Source organism: Lycorma delicatula, chromosome 9, assembly GCF_047948215.1.
Source record: "Lycorma delicatula isolate Av1 chromosome 9, ASM4794821v1, whole genome shotgun sequence".
Taxonomy (NCBI): Eukaryota; Metazoa; Arthropoda; class Insecta; order Hemiptera; family Fulgoridae; genus Lycorma; species Lycorma delicatula.
Window position 1 is genome coordinate 110,252,022 of NC_134463.1, and position 15,401 is coordinate 110,267,422.

At 29.7% G+C, this 15,401-nt stretch overlaps 1 protein-coding gene across 2 annotated transcripts in view; it reads left to right on the forward strand.

Annotated features, from left to right (window-relative positions):
• Positions 1 to 15,401, forward strand: part of LOC142329919 (fatty acyl-CoA reductase wat-like) — a 161,901-nt gene that overhangs the window by 71,598 nt on the left and 74,902 nt on the right. For both annotated transcript variants that reach the window (XM_075374856.1, XM_075374855.1), the window contains exon 2: positions 2,988 to 3,209. In XM_075374856.1, the coding sequence (XP_075230971.1) occupies positions 2,988 to 3,209 (222 nt within the window). The remainder of the gene's footprint in view (positions 1 to 2,987; positions 3,210 to 15,401) is intronic.

The following is a 15,401-nucleotide window of genomic DNA, read 5'->3' on the forward strand; positions in this document are numbered from 1 at the left end:
GACAAAAAATATAAAGTCAGTCAAAACTTTGTAACTTTATATTAATCGTAAAATTCATTGATAAAGTAATATTAGCTCTACTTATGTAATAAAAAAAGTAAATTGTATACCTTGAAAATTAAGAAAAGTCAAAAAGAAAGGTTGGAAAGATAATTTCTTATTTTATTATTAATAAAATAAATGTACAGTAAATATTAAAGGAAAACTAATTATCTGGATTTTCATATTTTATTCCCATATTTTTAACTCATACAATTTAATTTTATTGTGGAAATTTATCTTAAAAAAATTAATAAATAAAAGAAAAAACATTTCCAGCTGGAAATGTTCCAAAAACATTCCAGCAGGAATGATTGTTAAAAGATTTTTAAAATTGTTTCGCTTTGATTGTTCGAGTAAAAAATTCTGTATATTAACGAAAAAATCAACAAACTGTTAAGATCTTTTTATCAAAATGATTTGTGTCGTGGATAAAATTATATTTGCAAATAAAAATTTGATTATAAATATCTTGTCACACAGAATGAAATAAAATAAATTTTGCGGGAAAATTTTAAGTGACATCTGATTTTATGAGCAACAGTAAACAATAATAACTATAATGTAGCGTACACATTATAGCTATTATTGTATTACATATTTTTTTTTTTTTTTTAACTGAACTTTTTCGGGCATCGACTGCTAAGGTCATTAGCCCTCGTCACATTCTTTAAAAGAAATTATTATCTCAATCAGGATCGTCATATGTAAGGGTGTGAAGGGCCCTTACATTTTATTTAAAAACACAAAATTCACAATAAACATTAAGACATAAAAGACAAAGACAATCACAAACACTTACGGGGTGTAAAGGGCCCCAATATTAAAATTTGAGATAAGGTTCTCAAAAGACCATGAAATTAAAATTTCAACTTATCAATACCATTTCTTTCTTTATATATATATATATAAAACTACCGCTTAGAGATTCGTTTATCACAGCTTTAAACTTTAATTTTATAGACTTTGAAGAAGTCCACTGGCGTGTAAAAATGCAACTATATTTTCTTCATTTCCATTATCCAGATCAGCACTAATATTATTTCTAAGACGGAACCTCTTTCTGAGGTCCTCATAAAAGGTACACTCTTCTATTAGATGCTTGATTGTCAGTGTTTTATTACAAACACCGCACATTGGTTTCACTTCGCCGGTTAACAAATATAAATTTGTTAATCGCGTGTGACCGATTCTAAGTCTGGTCACCGCTACTTGTTCAAGGCGAGTCAACTTAAAGTCGCTTTTCCATTTATAAGGAGAAGTTTTTACTGAGTTTAATTTTGTATTTAAACTCATCCATTCAGCATTCCATTTGTTTTTTACTATATTTGTTAGACGGTTTTTAACATCTGCCACTCTTACAGGAAATGCATTCAAATCATCGCAGACTGTTGCCTTTCTGGCAGCTTCGTCTGCGATTTCATTACCTGTAATACCAGCATGCCTCGGAGTCCATACAAATACGCATCGCTGTCCTCGTTGTTTTAGAACGTATAAAATGGACAGGATGTTTGCAATTAGGACATCCTTAATGTTCTTGTTCCGAATTGCTGAATAACATTAATATTACATATTAATGTTGCTATTAAATTGGTTTTACATTACTTTATTCTTTATATCAGTTTAATTTAATTATCAGTTTTATTATTATTATTATTAGTTTATTTAATTATTTAATTTTTTTTTGTCTCAGTTATAACAAAGGGTATTTTTAATTATTATTATATTCATATGTTTTTTATTCAGGTTATGAAACTAACTACCATAGTTTTATTTTTTTCAAATAACCATTCGTGATTAAAATAGCATTTACTTGGAAATAAAAATTGATAACCTGAAAAACCATTCCTTCTAAAATGCCCACAATAGGCGAGTACTATGAAAATAATGGTTAAATAATTTATAGGGCATACATTCATAATGTACGTTAACACGGCATAAATCGGAATTAGCTTATAATTAACTTTTTTATTTATTCAAATGATTATTAACCACTCATCTCAGAAATGGTCGACTTGAGACTGTATAAGACTACACTTCATTTACATTCATACATACTAACTAGAGTATCATTCTAACTCTTCCGCTGAAGTAATACCTTATGGCGGTTCCGGAGGCTTAATAGAAAATGAGAGAGAGAGAGTGAGAGAGAGAGAGAGAGAGAGAGAGAGAGAGAGAGAGAGAGAGAGAGAGAGAGAGAGAGAGAGAGAGAGAGAGAGCGAGAGAGAGAGAGAGTGAGAGAGAGAGAGGGAGAGAGAGAGAGTGAGAGAGAGAGAGAGAGAGAGAGAAATGTTTATTTCTAATGTAAAGTTGGGTAATGAAATTATTTTAGGTAGTTCAATAAAAAAGTGTCATGAACTGCAATAAGTCTATAAAATACTTTGTACGAGTAGTATGAGTATTATCATGAAATAAATGATAAGATTCATCAAACATATCAATAAAGAGATCTTTAATGCTTATTTGCCTATAGGAATAATTTTTCTTTACATTATATACTGAATTTATGTTGCACGGAAATTCTATAGACAGAAAGAAGAATGGATGAAAGCAATTCGAATCTCCAATTCACCTTTTCTTATAGTCATAAAATAGAGCCGCCGCCTGGATCAGATTATATTTCTAATTTTGAAAATTATTACATCTGGAATAAGAGAGTTTAAGAAATAAGCGTCTGTAGATTCAAAAAGATAAACTCAAATATAATTTAAAAATAAAGGTCTAACCAAAAAAAAAAAACATGCGAAAAACCTAAACAGCACAATTTAATACTTAACGATAATATATTAAGTAAAAATACGTACGAGACTCGTTTGGATGATTTTTTTGATTAGAACACGCCCATATAATCAATCTTTAACTGTAACTGAATTATTTTTTATTTAAATAAAATGTATGGTTTTTTATAGTAGATTTATTTAATGATTTATTTTTCCCTCTTGTTACAGATGGAGGATATAAATAACACTGAAAATTCGGTGGGATCACCCATCCAAGAATTTTATCGAAATAAATCTGTTTTTATAACAGGTGGTACCGGTTTTATGGGTAAAGTTATAGTTGAAAAATTGTTAAGAACATGTCCACATATTAATAGAATCTTTATATTAGTGAGATCAAAAAAGAATAAAGATTATCAGCAGCGTATACAAGAATATTTGGACGATGAGGTAAATATTAATTTTATCTAATCCTTTATTATTTTGTAATTAATGCTAGATTTTGGTAGGAGAGAACCCAGTTCTCTTAAACACATTAGTTGTATTCGTTACAACACGCCACCACAATTAGCAGCCGTCCGGCCTAATATTGTTTAATTGTAGCGCACAAGCAATACAACCTGCTGTAACTTGTGAACGACAGAGATACTTCGTACATGTGGTCCGACAACTACCTTATAGGTTTAGCCTATAAAGGCTAAAAATATAGGAATATATAGCAATATTTTCCTTTTTAGATCGTTTCAAGGATTTTATGTATTTTTCTTCATTTTAAATGTTTTTTTATGTAATTATTAAAAAAATAAACGTGAATTTAACTTACGTTCTTCCGAATGATAGATCTTATTTAATATTTGGAAAAAACTTTCATTCAAATTAAAATATATATTTTTGTAAGAAAATTGTTTTAAATTTTATTCGTTCTAATTCTGTCCCCCGAAATGTTTTTACTAAAATTCATTCACAACTATGAATAAAAAATAACTGAACCTTTCAACATGGGTGAAGGAACTGCTTACAAAATTTTTAAAAATTTTCGCTAAATTAAATTTAAATTATATTTTCACTAATTTTCTGCTTAAATGAACTCTAAGCGAATAAGTGAAAAAGAAAATTTTCTAAAAGTGATGCAGCTTAATTTTCAGAGTTTTTATAGATAGATACATATCCCTGTGAATAAATAGAAAAAATATCTACTCGTATTTTCGTTAAGAGGACAGGGCCCACTGTTAAAGTACTTTTAATTAAAATATATTAGATATTGATAAGATATTCATGTAAATCATTATTTTTATTTAAAATGATTTCATTTCGATTCATTACTACTCGTTATGCATTAAAAAAAAATCGATAAAAATTCGATAAATCGATACAAATTCATATTATGGGCACAAACTGAAGTAAAAAAAATAATTGTAGAAGAATTTTTTGTTTGAAGAACAATTGCAGTGTCTAGTATATTGGTTCTGAGTTTTTTATGATACTTAATAATTTATATTGTACAACGGTTAGCTACGAAACATTTTGTGGAGCAATTACCATATAAAATTGTAATGCAGTAAATTTTATTACTTAATTGTTGATATCTTAAAAACAGCGTTATATGTGATATTACTGAAATGCTAAACTCTTTTTCTAAATTTTATTTTTGAGGAACCGTGTAATTTTTCTTATAGAATGTAATTTAAAGAGCACTATGAATATTACTACTTGAAAAATTACGCTATATAAAATGGCACGCGTAGGAACAGGAGTAGGCTGGCACGGAATGATATTGTAGGTAGAGCTTTGTGGTGGAGAAGAACACTACAGCTGCCTCGGCATTCGTATCTCTCTGGTCAGTATCGTCATGGTAGAGCAAGTGATTCCATCGTCGGTTGCGTAACGTATTATCGTGAAGTTTCACAAGAATAAGGGTGTTAACCTTCCAAAACCTTTGCTAGACTTCAAGTGGAGTTTGGATATATGACGTTGTCACGTATCTAACTGTGCGATTGGAACAGAAAATTTAAAAAATGGCGTGTAGCTAAAGAAAACGACTCACAATAGGCATTCAAGCCCGAGTGGGACAAATTGCAACATTCGAACGATCCGTGATTTCTTGAAGAGCATCGACAATGATTTGAAATTGCTTCGGAATGGGTATCAGTCTTGGAAAGGTCAATTCCATCGTTGTATACACATTGGGTTCGGCAAAGTCTGTACGAAGTGAGTTGCGAGACATTTTATCTAAAATCAGAGAGGTCCGAAACAGGAAATTTGCCAATGGCTTCTTAATCGATGTCGATGAGAGGTAAATAATATTTGCATCAAATAGTCACATGTAGCGAGACATGGGTCTATTACTACACTTCCGAGTCGTAATCGGCGAATATGAAACAATGTAGGGGTTGATAACCTTGCCCTATAAAGGCAAAAATGTTTCCATCATCTGCAAAAACCCTCGCAACTGTCTTTTGAAACCGAAAAGGTGTATTGCTCGTTGATTTTCTTCACGAACATCGCACTAAGAATGTTTGATACTACTGCCAGCTATTGGAAAAATTCAAAGACGCTGTTGGAAACTAAAGGCCCCGTCAGCCGATCAGAGGTTTGACTCTCCTTCACAACTCCACGCTTCACACTCAGAATAAATTGGCTGAAATTTACAGTGAAACCTAAGAAAATTTCCTCTGAACTCCAGATTAATTTCCCCAGTGATTTCTTATTATTTGGCTCATTGAATGAGATAAAACGTGGAAAATTGCATGAGGCAAAACTACGAGAACGTTGATTCTAGGGTGACAATCAATTAGAGGAGTGTGACGCATTTAGCTCGTGAAAAGTCCTCAAACGTTTTATGAAGATTGGATCCACAAGGTCTCCCACACTTGAAATAAATATTTAAAAAAATTCTGGTTTATATTTGAGTGATCTAATAAAAATATATACGCAATAATATTACGAGTATACTTTGCTTATAGTTAATAGCTAACAATTTTTCAACTGGTTCCATATTTCAGTTTTTATTGGCGACCTATTTTTTTTTAAACAGATTCAAGTTTAATATAATGAATTTATTTGTTATTTTAAACAATTTATTTTATTTAAAACAATTAATCTTTGTCTTCTACCAGTTTCACCGGTTTTATTAGCAACCTTTTTGGTATGTGAATAAACAAATTCGGAAGTCTTATACAACGCTTCTTGTTTACCATTCTAATTTTTCTTTAGAAAGACATTTATACAATTTAAAACGAATTATCGTAACATCATTAAATATAAACTAGCAGATTGGTCTAATTGAAAATCAAAAAAATCGAGCTGAATTCAGTAAACGTTTTAGCCAGATTCATGTCGTTCATTACCACTGCTGCTAGTATTTTAATTCATTTTATATGTATTATATTAATTTGCTTTCATTTGTGTAATTAGGTAACTAATTACAATTATAATTAATTAAGGAATTAGGTAACATTGTCCTCATTTAATTTTTTGACATTGTTATATTACTTCACTATTTTGGGGATATTTCCAATTAATTTTTATTCTATTCTAGTCATTTAATCTCAACTTAACTCCAACATACCTGTTTTAATTATTTTTTACGTTTATAATTTTTTACGTATATCATTTTTAACCTAATACACTTCCTTCCATTTTTCGATTTGCCGTAATAAATATTTTCTAAGACCTTGTTCTTCATCTAGTGAATGTTTTCTATAAACTTTTCCCTGAGATTTATTTCAGATTCTATCGAATCTAGCGTTTTTATTTGAACAATAACTATTTTAAAATGAAGGCTGTTCACATACTAATAATATTATAATGAAGAATGTACAGTCAAAGTTAGTTTTATCCTTGAATCATCTTGCAATGAATTTAACTAGTTGTCTGGCTCGGTTACTTAATTTACGTTAATTGTTCAAAAGCCAACGGGTTGTCTAGTGGTGAACGCGTCTTCCCAAATCAGCTGATTTGGAAGTCGAGAGTTCCAGCGTTCAAGTCCTAGTAAAGCCAATTATTTTTACACGGATTTGAACGCTAGATCGTGAATACCGGTGTTCTTTGGTGGTTGGGTTTCAATTAACCACACATCTCAGGAATGGTCGAACTGAGCATGTACAAGACTACACTTCATTTACACTCATATATATCATCCTCATTCATCCTCTGAAGAATTATCTAAATGGTAGTTACCGGAGGCTAAACAGGAAAAAGAAAGGAAAAGGCATTGTTAAAAATTAAAGTTTCTTAAGCTGTTTACTGGAAACGTGCTACATTTAAAAACTGAACGAGGCAATAATTTAAAATTTTTACATTAAATTGGTCGACGGAATATGAAATTTTGACGAACAAAAGGAAAACTCCAGTAAATTCTGACAGCGTCAACTTGATAAATTAACTCGATCGTCTGTTTCAGTTTAATAAATGTTAGAACTCGCATAAAATGAAATAAAAATACCTTACTAATATTTTTATATCTATGTTTCCCACACTAAAATATATTTTATACATGATAACGCTTATATATCCTTTTCGTAATCTGTTTTAAATGTCTTCAAATATCGCTAAACTTTAAACTTTAGCTAAATATTTTTTTTTTTATGATGGTAGATTATTAGTATTTTTCTTTTTTTTATTGAATATAAGAACGGGCATTGAGTGATATAGTTATTAGGTATTTAATCCACCATTAACAAAACGTATTGAATTTAGTTACAGATAGAAAATAAAATAAAATTTTATTATGGTTGTTTATATTTTATTTTAATTTATGGCTCTTTCAATTTCCAGGGTCTAACCCTGAGATATTGTAATTATTGCAGAATCATCAGACGGTAACGATGCAATTAACCGTCTTACATAGAACCTTTTATTTGTTTATTAATTTTAATTTTCCTATAAATAAATCATATTAAAAGTTATAAAGAGATTTCAAAACACTTGAGAATTTTCTAGAATTTGTATAACATTAGTATTTGTTTAAATTGCTTTTTTTATTTCAGTTAAATGCTTAATGTGTCAATGAATCTGAATGTTTTCATTTGTACTCGACTGTTAATTTGTTTTTCTTTAAATCCTTTACCGTTTCTTTTACATGTAATTTGTAAAGCAAACTGAATAGCCTTGATATTTTATAAATTACATCTTTGGAATCGCACAGTTTGGTTTTCTTTTATGTGCTAATTTTAATTATAATAAGTTTTGATTCATTTACGAAGTATAAATAAATATATTTTTTTTCTTTTTTCCTCTACTTAAAAAAAACTTTTACAACTCTAAAAAAGACTAATATTTAATTCTATTCAAAATTTTAACTAATGAATATTTTTTTTGACATTTATCTCGAGCAGATTCGTTGATTACCGTACATTTCTTCAGTTTATCTTTTGCGATCAATGAATAATTGCGGAATTAATATTTCCTTTTAATTTTGTTTTTCTCTGGAGTTGATTTGGTTTTAATAAGTTTTAAATTACGTTTTCTATTTGTCATCGTTAGTATTTTCGTTGAATGATATGTGACCTAATTTTGCGATAGCTTATGAGATTAATATATCCAACCTTATTTATCATGGATAATATGATTTTATTGAAATATTAAGACATTTCTTCTACAATTTCTTAGATATATTTTTCATAAATTAATTTTACTTATTTTTATCAACACTTTGGCATCATATCATCGGCATTGTGTTACTTCTGATGGGTTTCATTTCCAACGTACCTCTAAATCAATATTATTTAATAATAATACTTTTTATACGTATCGGATTTATGTAAAAGATTATTTTTCTTAAACGAGAATATATTACTTTAGCTTTATTATTTAAAACTTGAACTGATAAATAATATAATAGGCTACTAACTGATATTTTACTAAAAAAAAAAAAAAAAATGTAAATGAATGTAATTTGTTTAAAATTTCGAAAAAGTGATGTTCTCCACTATTCCTCTTCAGTGCACCGGTAACTTTGTTTTGCCTTCTTTTAATAGGGCCAACATTCTGTTTGTTTTCTTTTCTACCTTGTCTATCCATTGTATAGAGGATCTTCCCCCCGAATTATATTTCCTTCAATTTTTCACCGAACAGTGATCTTCTATGGATTGTCTTCCTGATGACAAACAATATTAAAAAAAAAATTGCCGGTAACACACGACTCTGAATTCCGAGTCCACTGAGAATTAAAACGATTTTTTCTCCACTAACAGTAGATCCGCCTATATTCCCACACCTCAAAAACGTCATTTATTCTATAATTTTTTGATCTATGAAACCATAAAGGAAAATTGGAAACACCAGGTTCTTCAGCAATCTCAGTTTGGTATATAGCATGATCTTTCCAGATCACAGACAGTTTAGATAGAGTATCTACAGCTAGTTCAATTTTCCTCTATATATCTTGGGTTGAATTTCAATACGAATATCGGAGTTAGCAAGAAAGTAATTTCGGTTTTCACAAATGATAGCGTTATATTTATTTTGAAGGACTTCCGTCAACGTAAAGATTTTTTCCTTTTGGCATTTAATAATAGCTGTCACTTTTAGCATACTTTATTAGAAAATAGGGTGCAATTTTATTTCCAGCTGTTAGTTTACGATAAATTTTAACTGGAAGTGTTAAAACAAACATTTTTAACATATTTATTTCCGTAAAGGCAAGAAAGTTACTGTGCCTCACAAAGATTGAAGTTTATGTCAGAATTTGTCAAAAATTCCTTCCTTTTTCCTGTTTAGCCTCCGGTAACTACCGTTCAGATAATACTTCAGAGGATGATGAATGAGGATGATATGTATGAGTGTAAATGAAGTGTAGTCTTGTACATTCTCAGTTCGACCATTCCCTGAGACGTGTGGTTAATTGAAACCCAACTACCAAAGAACACCGGTATTTACAATCTAGTATTCAAATCCGTGTAAAAATAACTGGCTTTACTAGGACTTGAACGCTGGAACTCTCGACTTCAATCAGCTGATTTTGCAAGACGCGTTCACTACTAGACCAACCCGTTGGGTTGGTTTAAAAAATTCCGTTCTGGTGATTTTCCACTCGAAGAAGACCTACTGAAGTTGATTAAGATCAAATCAAAGCCATAATTGAATCGGATCGTCAAGCAATTGTGTGAGATATTGGAAAGAGTTAAATGTATCACACATATCAATTGAAAATCATATCAAATATCTTGGACTCGTTAAGTACCTCGATTTATGTTTTGTATAAATTGAAAGAAATTCACTTAACACAATGAATCAATATTTGTGATGAGCGATATACATCTCAAACGCAATGAAGTCAACCCTTTTTTGAAACGAATCATCACTGGTGATGAAATATGAATCCACTACAATAACGAAAATTGTAAACGATCTTGGTCCAAGCGTTATGAACCGGGACAAGCCACACTGAAAACTGAAATGCATCAAAAAAAAAGATCATGTTGTCAATTTGGTGCGATTACAAAGGTGTTATGTATTTTAAGTTGCTTCTAAGGAACCAAACGATCAATTCAAATGTTTACTGTTAACAATTAATGAAAGTGGAGGAAGCAATCAAAGAAAATTAACCCGAATTGGCAAATCACAAAGGAATCGTGTTCCATCAAGACGATGCAAGGCCTCACTCATCTTTGGTAACTCGAGGAAAATTATTGGAGCTTGGTCGGGAAGTGATGTCTCATCACTTGTTGTTATATACACATATAACCCTAAACTTGCGCCATCAGATTACCATTTTTTTTTAAGTTTGCAAAAATCTTTGAATGGTAAAACGTTCACTAATGATTATGATTTGAAAACGCACTTGGTTCAAATTTTAGTTTGTGGTAACTCATCCGTTACTAGTTCTGTTACTGTAATAATAATTTTAATAATTCTTTACTATTACTATTATTATTTTATATAATAACATAATCTAAACGTCGAGCTTTAACCTATGAATTAAAAACTGAATGAATTAAATTCAGTCAGTCACTGATGAATTAACAATTTTAATAAAATAAAATCTCTTTACAAACTTCACTTTTTTTTTGTAGGAGAAGGAAAAAGCCAGCCACCGTCTGCCCGCGCAAGACCGTAGTGTCGACTAAAAAACCTCCCACTTAAACACACCGGATACCCGCCTTTCAGCACAACTCATGACCTTTTTTTGTTACATTTTCAGGCTTCTTGGTTTGTTTTCCCTTGGGTTGTCGTCCTCCTCTTAAAGACTGATGATAACCAAAGGCATTAAGTTTAATAAAAATTTTCAAAATTATGTTTACAATAAAAATTCATTAAAATCGTCATAAAAATAAATTCACGAACTTGTGGTTGACAATAAATATTTATTTACCTCACAGTTTGTAAAGAGAGAAATTATAATTATTTTCTGTTATTTTAACCAAAGCCGGATAAATAATAGTGCCAAATAATGATATGCCAAGATTCAGAGTTACTTTTATTCCTTGTGAATAATAGTACAGCGTGTTGAGTCTGATTAACCTTGACCTCCGTGGCGCAAGTAGTTACATCTCGGCCTTTCATTCGTTAGGTCCGGGGTTCTTCAAATCCCGGTCAGACATGGCATTATTCACAGGCTACAAAATTGCCATTTCATTTAATCCTCTGTTACCTAACGGTGATCCCGGAGTAAAAAAAAGAAAGTTCGACCTCAACCAGCAAACAAGTCTTTGGTGTTTGATGCACAAAAATTTTAATTATATAGCATACAAATAAATATTCTAATTTTATCTTTCTATTAAAAGTACTTTTGTTATTTATTTTTATTTTCATATATATTTTTTTAATTGGTATAATAATTTTTTTTTATATGATGGAAAATCTTGATATCAAATTTATGTGTGGGTGTGTATGTGTGTTTGTGTGTGTATGTATATATATATATATATATATATATATATTATAAAACATATTTATTGAGAGGTTATCGCTGAGTTTAAAAAAAATATAATTAACTGTTATGAACGATATTATAAGAAAACAGCTCTCCTATTAAATGTAGAAAATATAATTAAACCTCTTTTTCTCCTGAACCATTTTTTCTTTTTAATAAAAAAATATATTAATTTTTCTTAATGAGGACAACAGTAATAGGAACTAAATATAAATTTATCATTTCAAATTAAAAATAATCTTTTCTTTTACTAACAATACTCATTGATAACATTTTCAGTTAGGAGGAGGAATTATTCCGGTCGAATTTTAACAAAAAAGGCTCCGAGACTTACACTTTCAGGCACTTTCTGTCTATTAACGGAAAATATTTTGAAAAAAGTAAAAAGTAAACTTTTTTTAAAAAATGTGTTCATGTAGATGTAAAAACAAATACATTATTATTCGGTACCAATACGCTATAAATTTAGTTCTTAAGTATGGTTACATTATTAATTTAAATAGAATTAATTAAGCGACACTTGAAAAATGAAAATATATATATATATATATAAAATTATTTATATATTTTTACAGGTTAACATTATTAAGTAATATTTTCACTTAAAAATATGATATCAATAAATATGATAGCAATAAATACTAATAAATGCTCTTTTCTTATTGCTTGTGTAACAGAAGACACAGAAGATCCCCTTGTGGGCTTAAATGAGAAACCAGACGATTTACTAAAATTGAAAGAAGGTATTATTACACCCATAAAAAAAAATCTGACAACATAAATCTTTACTGCAACATAGTTGGACACTCTAATAAAATCTAAAACTTGATCCCTTTTTTGATAAAATTCTTAAGTAGACAATTTAAGTTTAGTTCAATGTCCGACAAATGTTCGCTGTCCACAGTTATCTATATATCCTTTTTTCTCTCTCTTTCTTTCTCTATTTTTTTATATATATATCTTCACATTTATTTAACGTATTTTGTAAGTTAGAAATATAAATTATATGAAAAGTCTAAGAATGGATAACACTGTATAAAAATCGTGCAGTAAATCCCATGTAAGATTAATTTTATTCTATTCCTTTAAATCCGTATCTAATAAATTTCTTTGTTTGTCTATATTTAAGGTGGTACCTTTGAAGAGACCATAAGTAAATTTGAATCATAGTAATCTCGTGAGAGAAAGCTCAACTATACCAGCCTTACCTTAAACTATACCAGCGATCTCCAAAATTTTGATCGCGTGCCCGTAAGACGAAAATAATTACAAGTAGTACCCCATATAATGTAATATAATTTGAGTGTGAGTGCGTGCGTGTGTGTATGTGTGTTTGCACGCGCGCTAGAGAGAGAGAGAGAGCGCGAGAGAGAGAGAGTGTGTGTGCGCGCGTGTGTGTGTGTGTGAGTGGTGTGTGTGTGTGTGTGTGTGGATGGTCAAAAATCAAATTATTTATTATTTATAGTACTTTGGAGTACCCTCAAGTATCACTTAGCGTACAATAAATTACGGAACATTTAATTATCGATATTGTTTTGAGATCGCCGCACGTAACCATTTATCATTGTTATTTAATTTTATTCTGAGAACGAATACCAAATTACCATAACCCTCTTTTAAATTGACAAAATGTCCAACGGGTATTGAAGGATAAGTATTCATTCAGATTAAGAAGAAGGACAAAGTTGAGGCTTCTTTTGGGCTAATCTATGAACAGTCTCCAATCAGTACTTTCGTACAGAATGTTAAATCGAGAAATCCTTCTTCCAAAAAATACGGAAGAAACTCATTTTCTATGTATCTGAACCAGGAAAATGAAGTGACAGCTGCTACCAGGTTCTTCTCTATAAGCCTCGAACCAAGCAATTTTGAATTTTCTTCGGTCAGATGTAAGTCTCGAACCAAATTGTTTAGTTCAGATTATGAATAAAGCTCTGGTGCACGGCTATTTTCGAGTACATAATCCTCAATGTTATCTTCATTTAAATCACTTGTGGAACCTTCTATTTCAGATAAATCTTCTGGTCACCACAAATGTAACAAAAAAATCTGAATAATTTTTTCAGCCTCTTGAAACCATTTTGAAAACGGAAAACTTGTTTTAAGGCCTGAAAATATATTTTCCATCGAAAAAAAAAGGGGTTTGATCACGGAAAACGGAAAAATAGTCGTTTTAAGTTCGCTGATGGTTGAAACAGCACTGTTCCACGGTACATGAGTGGCGCGGATAGCTACCGATAAACATCTTGTTCAGTTGGGAGGCCAAGCTCTCCCGCCGTCTCGTCATCATCAATCCCCCCGTCCACGATAACCTTTTCAGACTAATCAACTATTCAGCTATAAGAATGCGTGATATAAGTCAAAAAGTGAATATATTATTTTAATTTATTATAAAAAAAAGTTTTATGTCTATTGTACAGTATCATATTTTTGCAATTTTTACAAATTTTGAAATTTGTCAAATTTCAATAATCAAAAATTAAAAAACATTCTACTACACAAATTTTGCAGGCGTGTATGACTGGATCTTTAAAAAAAAAAATATATATATATATATAGATATATATTATTAATTTTTCTTAAAATGTTAATATGAGGTCGAAAAAACATATATTTACACTCCTTCAAAATTGACTGTATAATAGACAATTTATAATTAAGTATATATTAATAAATAATTATATATACATATGTATATATTTATAATTAATATATAAATAATATTTTATAATTAATTAGCATAAATTTAAGAAGAGAACTTTGACTACTCCAGCTGAATATTATGATAAATATATCGGTGTACTTTATTTAACAAACAGCGGATTAATCCATTGCTGTTGAAAAAATAATAGTAAATTTTACTAGCAGAGTGTAACGAGCCCTTTATTCACTACAGTTCTCAAAAGATGTCAATAAGGAGGCTACCATATTTTAACATGCATCACACCTGCTTCCATATACGTGAGACGTCTTCTATTTTTTAAATCTATGTCATTAAGAACAGTGGTTGGCCTTGAAACTACATATAGCTTGTTAAAGCTATTTTATCTGTGTCTACAACCTGTTGCAATCTTTATTATTAATGATATAATACAGACCTTATTACCTGTACACATTTATTTAATAGAAGCAACAAGGTAGAGACTCATTTTGTTTTAGTAATTGTAAACAATATTCTATAATGATCGTTAATAAAAAAATAAACATATATATTACAAAATTAATTTAAACTTCAATAATAATTACAAGTGCTAACAATTAATTATAATATTTTTTCTGTCGTAAATTAAAATTCACCACTTTACATTTTAATGATATTCAATTTCTTACTTTTATTTAAAAGTAAACAAGCAATATAGTAAAAAAAAAATATGAAACAATAAATTAAATTAACAAATGGAAAAAAAGGAATATATATATATATATATAAAACTTTCTGAAAATTCAAATAATTCATCAAGATTATTATATGGCACCACTGTGCCAATTAATCTTAAACAAAAACAGATTAACCACCAAACACAGTAACATTAAAACCTAAAAAAAGTAATACCGAAAGTCGATTTTCGCGGGATCCTCAGTCGGTACATAACTCAAAACAGAGAATTTATTACGATGATAGTTTTACAAAATTACACAAGAAAATAACGCAGAGAAAATTAACAGTTTTTTTTTTTTTTTTTAGAATACAATTATAGAAATAGGAATAATATTAATAAAAGTGATGGAGAGGATTTAAGGGGAATATATAAAATAAAATGCAATGA